At 39.6% G+C, this 12,571-nt stretch overlaps 1 protein-coding gene across 4 annotated transcripts in view; it reads left to right on the top strand.

Moving 5' to 3' along the window:
• Positions 1 to 11,778, top strand: part of DAAM1 (dishevelled associated activator of morphogenesis 1) — a 223,745-nt gene extending 211,967 nt beyond the window's left edge. For all 4 annotated transcript variants that reach the window (XM_060294862.1, XM_060294861.1, XM_070044972.1 and 1 more), the window contains 3 exons: positions 4,901 to 5,032; positions 7,910 to 8,080; positions 9,074 to 11,778. In XM_060294862.1, coding sequence (XP_060150845.1) covers positions 4,901 to 5,032; positions 7,910 to 8,080; positions 9,074 to 9,283 — 513 coding nt within the window. In that variant the 3' untranslated portion in view covers positions 9,284 to 11,778. The remainder of the gene's footprint in view (positions 1 to 4,900; positions 5,033 to 7,909; positions 8,081 to 9,073) is intronic.
• The last annotated feature ends 793 nt before the right edge of the window (positions 11,779 to 12,571 follow it).

Genomic DNA, 12,571 nt, shown 5'->3' on the forward strand with positions numbered 1-12,571 from the left:
TCATTTCTATTTCATTTATTTCTGATCTGATTTTTATGATTTCTTTCGTCCTGCTAACTTCCGTGTTCTTTTGTTCTTCCTTCTCTAATTGCTTTAGGTGTAAGTTTAGGTTGTTTATTGAGATGTTTCTTGTTTCTTAAGGTAGGATGGTATTGCTATAGACTTCCCTCTTAGAACTGCTTTTGCTGCATCCCATAGGTTTTGGGTCATCGTGTTTTCATTGTCATTTGTTTCTAGGTATTTTTTGATTTCCTCTTTGATTTCTTCAGTGATCTCTTGGTTATTAGGTAGTGTATTGTTTAGCCTCCATCTGCTTGTATGTTTTACAGATTTTTTCCTCTAATCGATTGCTAGTCTCATTGCATTGTGGTTGGAATAGATACTTGATATTATTTCAATTTTCTTAAATTTACCAAGGCTTGGTTTGTGACCCAAGTTATGATCTATCCTGGAGAATGTTCCATGAGGACTTGAGAAAAATGTGTATTCTGTTGTTTTTGGATGGAATGTCCTATAAATATCAATTAAGTCCATCTTGTTTAATGTATCATTTAAAGCTTGTGTTTCCTTATTTATTTTCATTTTGGATGATCTGTCCATAAAGTCCCCTATTATGATTGTGTTATTGTCGATTTCCCCTTTTATGGTTGTTAGTATTTGCTTTAGGTATTGAGGTGCTCCTATGTTGGGTGCATAAATATTTACAATTGTTATATCTTCTTCTTGGATTGATCCCTTGATCATTATGTAGTGTCCTTCTTTGTCTCTTGTAAGAGTCTTTATTTTAAAGTCTATTTTGTCTGATATGAGAATGCTACTCCAGCTTTCTTTTGATTTCCATTTGCATGGAATATCTTTTTCCATCCCCTCACTTTCAGTCTGTATGTGTCCCTAGGTCTGAAGTGGGTCTCTTGTAGACAGCATATATACACGTCTTGTTTTTGTATCCATTCAGCCAGTCTATGTCTTTTGGTTGGAGCATTTAATCCATTTACATTTAAGGTAGTTATCGATATGTATGTTCCTATTCCCAGTTTCTTAATTGTTTTGGGTTTGTTATTGTACGTCTTTTCCTTCTCTTGTGTTTCCTGCCTAGAGAATTTCCTTTAGCTTTTGTTGTACATCTGGTTTGGTGGTGCTGAATTCTCTTAGCTTTTGCTTGTCTGTAAAGGTTTTAATTTCTCATTCAAATCTGAATAAGATCCTTGCTGGGTAGAGTAATCTTGGTTGTAGGTTTTTCTCCTTCATCACTTTAAATATGTCCTGCCACCCCCTTCTGGCTTGCAGAGTTTCTGCTGAAAGATCAGATGTTAAACTTATGGGGATTCCCTTGTATGTTATTTGTTGTTTTTCCCTTGCTGCTTTTAATATATTTTCTTTGTATTTAATTTTTGATAGTTTGATTAATATGTGTCTTGGCGTGTTTCTCCTTGGATTTATCCTGTATGGGATTCTCTGTGCTTCCTGGGCTTAACTATTTCCTTTCCCATATTAGGGAAGTTTTGAACTATAATCTTTTCAAATATTTTCTCAGTCCATTTCTTTTTCTCTTCTTCTTCTGGGACCCCTATAATTCGCATGTTGGTGCCTTTAATGTTGTCCCAGAGGTCTCTGAGACTGTCCTCAATTCTTTTTGTTCTTTTTTGTTTATTCGGCTATGCAGTATTTATTTCCACTATTTTATCTTCCAGGTGACTTAGCCATTCTTTTGCCTCAGTTATTCTGCTATTGATTCCTTCTAGAGAATTTTTAATTTCACTTATTGTGTTGTTTATCATTGTTTGTTTCCTCTTTAGTTCTTCTAGGTACTTGTTAAACGTTTCTTGTATTTTCTCCATTCTATTTCCAAGATTTTGGATCATCTTTACTATCATTCCTCTGAATTCTTTTTCAGGTAGACTGCCTATTTCCTCTTCATTTGTTTGGTCTGGTGGGTTTTTACCTTGCTCCTTCATCTGCTGCGTGTTTCTCTGTCTTCTCATTTTGCTTAACTTACTGTGTTTGGGGTCTCCTTTTCGCAGGCTGCAGGTTCGTAGCTCCCGTTGTTTTTGGTGTCTGCCTCTAGTGGCTAAGTTTGATTCAGTGGGTTGTGTAGGCTTCCTGGTGGAGGGGACTGGTGCCTGTGTTCTGGTGGGTGGGGCTTGATCTTGTCTCTCTGGTGGGCACGTCCACATCTGGTGGTGTGTTTTGGGGTGTCTGTGGCCTTATTATGATTTTAGGCAGCCTCTCTGCTAATGTATGGCGTTGTGTTCCTTTCTTTCTGGTTGTTTGGCATAGGGTGTCCAGCACTGTAGCTTGCTGGTCGTTGAGTGTAGCTGGGTCTTGGCATTGAGATGGAGATCTCTGGGAGATTTTCGCCATTTGATATTACATGGAGCTGGGAGATCTCTTGTGGACCAGTGTCCTGACGTTGGCTCTCCCACCTTAGAGGCACAGCACTAACTCCTGGATGGAGCACCACAAGCCTTTCATCCACATGGCTCAGAATAAAAGCGAGAAAAAGGGAAGGAAGGAAGGATGGAAGGAAGGAGAAGGAGGGAAGGAAGGAGATAAAATAAAGTTATTAAAATAAAAAATAATTATTAAGAAATAATAAATTTTAAAACGTTAAAAAAAAATACAGACGGACAGAACACACTCACAAAAAGAGAAAAAGGGAAAAATATATCTTTTGCTCTCAAGTCCACCTCTTCAATTTGGGATGATTCGTTTTCTTATTCAGGTATTCCACAGATGCAGGGTACATCAAGTTGATTGTGGAGATTTAATCCACTGCTCCTGAGGCTGCTGGGAGAAATTTCCCTTTCTCTTCTTTGTTCGCACAGCTCCCGGGGTTCAGCTTTGGATTTGGCCCCGCCTCTGCGTGTAGGTCGCCTGAGGGCGTCTGTTCTTCGCTCAGACAGGACGTGGTTAAAGGAGCCGCTGATTCGGGGGCTCTGGCTCACTCAGGCCGGCGGGGAGGGAGGAGTACGGAGTGCGAGGCGAGCCTGCGGCAGCAGAGGCCAACATGACTTTGCACCAGCCTGAGGCATGCCGTGTGTTCTCCCAGGGAAGTTGTCCCTGGATCACAGGACCCTGGCAGTGGCGGGCTGCACAGGCTCCTGGGAGGGGAGGTGTGGAGAGTGACCTGTGCTCACACACAGGCTTCTTGGTGGCTGCAGCAGCAGCCTGAGCGTCTCATGCCCGTCTCTGGGGTCCGCGCTGATAGCCGCAGCTCATGCCTGTCTCTGGAGCTCCTTTAAGCAGCGCTCTTAATCCCTTCTCCTTGCGCACCAGGAAACCAAGAGGCAAGAAAAAGTCTCTTGCCTCTTCGGCAGCTCCAGACTTTTCCCCGGACTCCCTCCCGGCTAGACGTGGTGCACTAGCCCCCTTCAGGCTGTGTTCATGCAGCCAACCCCAGTCCTCTCCCTGGGATCTGACCTCCGAAGCCCAAGCCTCAGCTCCCAGCCCCCGCCTGCCCTGTCGGGTGAGCAGACAAGCCTCTTGGGCTGGTGAGTGCTGGTCGGCACCGATCCTCTGTGCGGGAATCTCTTTGCTTTGCCCTCTGAACCCCGGTGGCTGTGCTCTCCTCCATGGCTCCGAGGCTTCCCCCCTCCGCCACCCGGAGTCTCCGCCCACGAAGGGGCTTCCTAATGTGTGGAAACCTTTCCTCCTTCACAGCTCCCTCCCACTGGTGCAGGTCCTGTCCCTATTCTTTTGTCTCTCTATTTTCTTTTGCCCTACCCAGGTACGTGGGGAATTTCTTGCCTTTTGGGAGGTCTTAGGTCTTCTGCCAGAGTTCAGTAGGTGTTCTATAGGAGCTGTTCCACGTGTAGATGTATTTCTGATGTATTCGTGGGGAGGAAGGTGACCTCTGTGTCTTACTCTTCCGCCATCTTGAAGCTTCCTGCCCTCCTTTTATGAGTGAAGAAACTAAGGCCCAGGCTACTTGCCATGGATAAGTACCAAATCAGTGGTAGAACTGAATCAGAACCGCTAGCCTGTGACCTCTACTGTCCTGCTTGTTAGAATCTCTGCCAAAGCAGGTATGGAAGAAAACAGAGATCCAGATAGGTCAGTAGGTACACAGAATAGTTGTCACTGAGACCCTGGAGTCAGGCAGACGTGAGTTCAAATTTTGATTCTATCACTTATCAGCCACTTGACTTTGAGCAAAGAATTTAATCCCTCTGAACCTCAATTTATGTGTACGATTGGGATAATAATGCCTCACTTATAGAGGTTTTGTGGGATGAAATAAGAAGATGCATCTGGCCATGGTTGAAATTATTATTGAAATTGATTTGAATAATCTGTGTTCATCACCATGGTAATGGCGAATATGGATGATTAATGAGACACAAATACTCCTACCTGTCTGCTCACAAAATCCAAATGGTATGGATGAGAAGAAAAACGGCGTTATGGTGCCAAACGCTGCAGTTGAAATTCTACTGACCTAGATATCACAGTTCAGGAAATAAGTAGACTTGGCAGAGATGGAGAGAAGGAAAAAATAAAAAGTACCAGAGTTCTGAGCACAGAATATCAACAGTCAAATTCTCTTGCTTTCAGTCACACACCTTTTGAATCCAATTTGCTCTCCATTATTTGTTTAACTTCTGTTAATTTTATCCAAATGCTAATCTCCTTACATTCTAGAGCCAGTATACAAAATCACACCAATAAAGTACTCAGATGACTGGTTAAATTGCATTTTGAAACTGTGTGTGGGCACACAGGCTTGGCTCTGTCAGGGTTGGTGGAAGGGCAGGGGGAACTGGACTATCATAAAATGTTTTACACTAGTTTTGATGGGTTTGCCATTCTGACTTATTAAATTTGAGGCATAAGGAAAATGAGACAAAGGGGTGTCTGTGTTTGAAGCCTACATTGACATTATCCATTTCCTGTGTTTAAGGAGCTGGAATATCAGAAGTCTCAGCCCTCACGGCCTGGAGATAAGTTTGTGTCTGTTGTCAGCCAGTTCATCACAGTAGCCAGTTTCAGCTTCTCTGACGTTGAAGATCTTCTAGCAGAAGCTAAAGACCTGGTAAATTTCCCCTTGCGCACTGAGTGTTGCTTGACAGAGCTGGTACTTTCAGATATTATAAGTATACTTTCATTTCTAGGGCTGTGATCAGTTGAAAAACATGCTTTCTATCTAACTGGCCTTTAGGTTAGTAAGACCTTGAAGTATCTGAATGGTGTAAAACAAGTAAATACTTTGACAGTTTTAAATATTTTGATAGTTTTTCCCTTGATTGTTATTATAATTATCTCTGGGAAACAGAAAAGAGTGGATTATGAAAACCAAGGGCAGGATGAAATGTGACATCAAGGTATGACTGAGGCCTTGTGCTTCAGAAACTTGTAAGATGCTCGCCTGAGATAGAGACTTAGGAGGGCAGGATATTCCCTCTTTAAATGTCTAGAAGAACTTACTAAATGATAGGCACTTTAATTCAGAGCCTCATTGCAAAAGACATTTTTTTTTTTTTTGCGGTACACGGGCCTCTCACTGTTGTGGCCTCTCCCGTTGCGGAGCACAGGCTCCGGACGCACAGGCTCAGCGGCCATGGCTTACGGGGCCCAGCCGCTCCGCGGCATGTGGGATCTTCCCAGACCGGGGCACGAACCCGTGTCCCCTGCATCAGCAGGCGGACTCTCAACCCCTGCGCTACCAGGGAACCCCAAAAGGCATATTTTTAATAAGACTTTTTTAAAAAATGAATTTTGCTATTACAAAATCTTGTTTTCCTGTAAGGGAAGAGTTTTCATTGGCAAATATCCAACACCTTAAAATCCCCCTGCCCCATCTCTCCGTCTCTGTCTCTCTCTGGTTATTTCCTCTTCTAAAATTTATACACATTCATATACATGTGCACATTCTCTTGTCCCCTTCTCATTGTTAACAAATGTCATTAAGCTGCTATCCACCCTACTGAGTTCCTCCACACTGCCCATCTCTCAGTTGTGACAACACTCTTTTGCTTTAACTTGAATCTTTCCTTTGAAACTTGAGTAATGAATCTCATTTTTCTGTGGTCCCCTGTTCAATTGTAGATATGGATGATTGTAAGTGTACACACATACTCATTAAAGTTCAGAAGTAGACTATGTTAAGATACACTAGCTAATCTCAACATTGAAACCCCACCTCCAATGTTATTAAATAAATGCAAGACAAGATATGTTTGAACGACTGTTGTTAGAGGTCCAGCCCCTGGTACCCCTGATTGAAATCAGTGAACTGATGTCAGCAGCCTCCCCTGTGATGGCCCCCACCTCAATCTAGGCAATACAGTACCTACTTCATCACGGGCTCAAACATTTTTCTAAGAATCAACTGAATAGTTAATTTTTGATTTATACAAACTCTTTTTTTTTTTTTTCAATTTTAGTGTGGGAACTTTAGTCTGGGACTAGTTTTGTTCAGATTTCTAAGACTAAAATATACATGACTTCATCATCACTAGAATTCCTAGATAAAAAGATCATTCAGGATGGCTTTGACATGCCTGAACGTCAATGTTTTAGAAACTCAATTGTAGTCTATCTGTTGCTGTTATGTTCATACCAGAACTTTTAGAAATTAGCTTATAAAACCATGCAGCAACTGAAGCGCTGCATGTGGTGTATGAAGAATGTCGTATTTTTCCCTTAAGAGCTTAGTTTCTAATAAAATATTTCCAAATAAGTAAAAGGTTGAGAACGCCTCGATGAAGAGAAAAATGGTAAAAAAGCATTATTATAAATTTAAAGATATGAAATATAAAACAATTGAAAATTGTCTTATTTAAGAATAAATGTTGAAAATATTTCCTTTACAGAGATAGGATCGCCAAAATGTCAGGAAAACTTAACAATATACTAAAGACAAGTAGTGCAAGAAAAATAAAAGCAATTAGACCATGAAGTATTTATGCAGTCCTCCCCAACCTAAGAGTTTCAAACTGTGAAGAAAATGAAAGATCTGGAAATTTTGAAGTAGTTGATTAGGCATAGGGAGTAAGAATTTGTTTGACCTTGAAGTTAGAAACACCGTCCGTTGTAGTTTAGATGTAATAGCATTAGATCCTTACAGAAGGAGATATAGTTCTAAAAAACAACTTGACTGGCATTGAACAGTATTTGGATGGTCATAATAATGCTAAGACACTTGAAAGCATACTATCTCGAGTTGTGAAGATAACCAGAAGAACTAAAAACAGAAATGTTAAAACTAAAAAGACTGGCTGTGCTATTTTGTTAGCCTATATATTTTTTAATTTAATTTTAAAAATTCGCCCTTAATATTTTGCATTTTATCTGTTTTTAAAAGATTTGCCTTGAAAGGGGTTCTAAAACAAAGGATTTAGAATAAAATTGTATTCTCAGTTATGAATTTTGAGTTGCCTTAATGATTCCATAATCAGTGAGTGTTTTCTAATTGAGGCCCAGGAAGTACAGTAATACCCATATTATTTATGATTAGTAAAAGCAGCTAAGAAACACTGTATCCTATTTGCTTTTGATACTAACTACATGGCACCAATAAATGATACTAAACTACTTCAAAGAAAAGTTAAAAGTACAAGTTTCCTTACCCCTGCTGAGTTTGCTCTTAGTTTTATATCCTGAGGAGTGCTCTGCCCTGTGATATTCTGCTTTCTTGTTTTTACTACTGTTTAGTTAATAAAGAGTCATAGGATGTAATCATAGATGTTAAGCTGAAATGAGGTGGACAAGGATAAATGGTTTCACAAGTCGTGGAGTATTACATTTTTTCCTTTAGAAGCGATTGATAGACACGTTCAGCAGCCAAAGATAAATCCAGCGAGTTATATTTGACTCAATTTGACCTTGAGCCCCTTGAGAGAGATTGATATTTATGTGATCACGGCATTCTCTTGGAAGACTGAACTTCTTAAAACCTTCTTTCTTCCAGTTTACTAAAGCAGTGAAACACTTTGGGGAAGAGGCTGGCAAAATACAGCCAGATGAGTTCTTTGGCATTTTTGATCAGTTTCTTCAGGCTGTGTCAGAAGCCAAACAAGAGAATGAAAACATGAGAAAGAAGAAGGAGGAAGAAGAGCGCCGAGCTCGAATGGAGGCTCAGGTAAGTGGGTGGCCAGTTCCACCCCCAGAAAGTTCTGTTGCTGCATCTCCTTGGTTTTTAGGAAGCGCTCTGCCGTGCTGGCAAGAAGGAGGGCATCAATGTCCTATCTAGAAGGCTGCTGGGAGTTTCAATTGGTAGAAAGTTTCTCTTGGGCAATGTGGCAGTCTATATCCAAAGCCTAAAAATATATATCCCCTTCCTTTGATCTGGAGTTCCACTTCTTAGAAATCATTCTAAAGAAGTAATCATACATGTGCACAAAGAGAGCAGCAGCCTTTATGATAAGCCCTAACCTGGAACAACCTACCCGTTTACTGACTGGGCATTAGTTCTAAATGATGTAATAGCTACATAGTGGACTGTTTACACAGTCCTTAAAAGTCATGTCTTTAAAGAATATTTAATGATGTGAGAAAGCTTAGATAACAATGGTTATCTCTTGATAAACAAAAGGGGAAAAATTATCCTTAATTCTTCAAGGATATCTAAATTTTCTATAATGTGTGTGTATTATTTGGCTCTTAATAATAGTAACTCTTGCATAGCAGGTTCCAGGCATCCACAGTAGATACAGGCTTAGCCTTTGATGTCAGGAACGTGGCCTAATGAGCATTTGCTTTAGTGTCTCTATACCATCAAAGAAGCCAATATTTGGGGTCTATTTAATAGTGATAACTTTCTTATTCCATCATAGAAATATGAGTAGCCTTAATTGCTCTCTTTTTAACTAGAATATCATGGGGTTTACCCAGATTCTAGACGGCAAGAGTCTAATCACAAAGTGGTGGTCAGTTTTTTCATTGTTCCTTGCTTCTCTGATGAGCCCTCATGTCCCAGTCATCCTCTCTCATGACATCCAAGGGGGCTGGCAGCTATCAACAAATGTGGCTCAGTGGACTGAAGCACCATCATGTTCCACAGAATTCATCTCCACTCAATACAAAACACAATATTATTTTGACACTTCTCTAAGAGGTCACTTTCCATTTGCAGCTCAAGGAACAACGCGAAAGGGAACGGAAAATGAGGAAAGCAAAAGAGAACAGTGAAGAAGGCGGAGAGTTTGATGACCTGGTTTCTGCTTTGCGCTCAGGAGAAGTGTTTGACAAAGACCTTTCTAAACTGAAACGGAATCGCAAGCGCATTACCAACCAGATGACGGACAGCAGCCGGGAGAGACCGGTCACAAAACTTAATTTCTAATTTCCCTTGAATACTTTTTTAGAAAGCTCATTAGCGGCCCTTTGAAGTGACTAGAACTTTTCATTACACTGCCTTGCAATCCAAACAGTGGCAATTTCTCCTTTCATCTGCGAGTGAATGCGTGAATGTGTGTGTATGTACATGTATGTGTGTGTATATATGAAGAAATGTATATAGAAATCTGAGAGTTGTCTGGAGACCTATATGTTTGGTTAAAAAAAAAAAAATCTATGTTTATGTATGTGCTCAGAACCCGTTTGTGTATATGCATTCATATTGAGTGTGGCTCATCTTCTTCCCCTGAACACCATGACTGTTCAGAAGCACAATACTATCTCCTCAAAGAGATACAGAGACATTCCCTAGAGTAAAAAGAAAAAAAAATAAAGCTTGAGAAATATTTTACGGTTTCCAAGCTTGATATACTTTGAAATTATTTTCACTGGTGAAACTGGTGTTGGAAAAATATAGATTTAAAATGGTTTTTGATAGTTGACAGTATGATGCTGGTGCATCGCATCAGTAGTTGATAGGACCAGCTTAGAATTTCTGACATTGATGTGGGGATGCAGTCTGTAAATGTTTATTGAGAACATCTGGCACAAAATCTGAATTATGTAGAATGTCAATCAGAGTTCTTTTGTATGTTTAAAACTTGGACATCAATTTTTCCCCCCTAATTTCATCGAGTTCTCTGCCAAGCACTCTTAATGATTTCTTTACATTGCTTTTGGAAAGAACACTATCTAAATGCAATCCATGCTCTTGTTAAAGAACAAAATTACCATAATGTGCTTGTTTTCCTAACAATATAGACCTATAAACTCTAAAAATAAAATTTCCCACCCAAGACTTACAAGGAGGAATTCTCTGAAAGGATAAAAATTATTTTAAAAAAAATTTTATGGGGTGCATTTTTTTTTTTTTTTTTTTTTGGTATTTTCTGTTTTGTAGGACAAGCTGCATCTTCTGTAAATATAGGTCTGGACTAAAGGACATTTAGTGAATGCACAAAATGTCAACACCACCAACAGAGATGCCAAGAGCTATTTATCTCTAAGTATGTTTGATGTGATTTGCTGTTTATATGTTGTCATTTTAAGTTGTGTGTCAGTAACGCTACCTGTAAAATTTCAGTCCAAAAGATAAAGCTCTCAGGGAGAAATGAATAAAAACAATGAACATTAGAAAATAAAATATAGATGCTTACCATTAACCTACCAACTCTTAATATCCTTAAATTATATGATATATAAAGAGGACTGTTACTTTTTTTTTTTGCTTTGCTTTATTTATTAGTAGTGGGGGAGGGGAGCTAAGGTTCTCTGTTTTCTTTCCATTGATCCTGTTGTGGTTGGGTTTCCTGTGGAGAGAGTAGTTTGTCCTATTGCACTAGAACATTATTTACTCACTAAATTGAGTTTTTCAGTCAATTAACAAATATTTATTGAAACACCTACTATGTGCCAGGCATAGTAGGGCTACAGTGGTAAGCAAGACAGAGCCCCTGCCCCCAAGGAGCTTATGCTCTAATGGGGACAGTTAAGGGGCAAACAGAATACCGATGCGTGCGCTGTACAGGAATCGTGCTATTTAAAAATAATTTGTATAAACTATAATGCCTAGCGCAGATGGCAAGGTCTCTGCGCTACATGAAAGCTGTGAAATAGCGCTCTAAGAGTTGGCAAGAGCCGTGGTTTTACGTTTTTTCCCCCTCACTGCAAACTTAGCAACTTTCTACACATTATATGGATGACTCTAGCAAATAAAACAGTCACAAATACACAGCAGACGTCGCGCTCCCCCAGCTCCTATGTACCAAGGTCTGCAAGTACACCACATTAAAGGTGCAGACGAGACTTTGCTCAAAAAAGCTTGGAGGTGAGAAGGAGTGGGATGTGCTATGTCTGTTCCTTAACTAAAGTGCCTCTATATATATTCTTTTCTATTTAGAGCAGGAGAAATTTGATCTGGCTCAAGTTTGGAACTGTCTTTTGAAAATGGCTTTGTTTTACAGTTTAAGGAATGGACAAGTGGAGGGAGAGTCACATAAAGGAGCAAGTTTGTGTAGCATGTTCCTCTCGCCCTTTTTCATCATCCTCATTTTGATATGGCCATCCTGGTAGGCCTTCTTTGCCATTTCCATTTTTCGTTTCTTTCCCAGAAAGCTGTGTGCAGGTAATTCCATGTGCCATTGTTGAAAAAAAAAACCTACTTTTTAGATTGGTGCTGGTGTAAGTAGCCACTTTTTCCTCTCTTGGGTGTGTATTTTAAAAGTTTTTTGTTTGTTTGTTTTTTTAAATTAATGCCAAAAAGAAAAAGCATTATAATTTGTAAACTTAATTGTATGTCTTGTATCTTATTAGCTTAGTAGTTGGAACCACTTAGTCTTTAGGCACGAGACTGTTGTTATAGTACCAAGAAAAAATGTTGTGTTATGAGACTGTAAATTTTTTTTAAATAGCAACATGCAATAAAGAGATGAATTCATTAGGTGTTATGTATATGCTCTCTATGAGTTATTAAAACAGCATTATCAAACTTCTTTGCACTTTCCACCATTAAATTGAAATATTTCAAGTTGTTTACTAAATTAGAAATGATACATTTTTTAAACCTGTACATACTGGGCCTAGAGAAGTATAGTTTTCTGCTATGGCAGTGTTCAGGATGTCCACAGACTACCATATACTACCTCCTTCTGTAACATGTTTTTGGTATAACTCTATGTGTTGAACAGTTTCATGGTGGAGCTACTGGTGAAATTATTCAACTGGGGATATAGAAAAGGGTCTCTAATCTCTACAGTCAAAATCTTTTTCATTTTGAAGCATTTCCTTTTAAAAAATTAATTTATGATATAGGTCAATATGGGAAGCATCACCATATGGAAGAAGGAGTGCGTATTCTGTTCTCTGAAAATTGGGACTCTCAGCCCCACATCACTTCGGTTTCCTGGCCATTCTCTACCCAATTCGAAGTCAAGCTGAAAACAAATTATCCTAGTGGTTGCTAGAGAATCCAAGCACTTCTGATCTTGAGAGTGGACTCATAATGTTCTTATAATTGCTAACATCTTGGTTTTTTCTACCTAGTCCCTGGATACTGCACAGTATCCAAAGACTACTTTGTTCTTTCACACTGGCATCCAGACAGGAGAGATCCTGCTGCATGGTCAGCAAATTTTATATTCCTCCCTACAATCATGGGGACCTACATACAGAACCATCTAGACCCTCAGCAGCCCTTGGTGTATTGATAGAAACAGGGAAAAACCTGAAACTTGCA

The sequence above is a fragment of the Globicephala melas genome, chromosome 2 (genome assembly GCF_963455315.2).
Source record: "Globicephala melas chromosome 2, mGloMel1.2, whole genome shotgun sequence".
Classification (NCBI taxonomy): Eukaryota; Metazoa; Chordata; class Mammalia; order Artiodactyla; family Delphinidae; genus Globicephala; species Globicephala melas.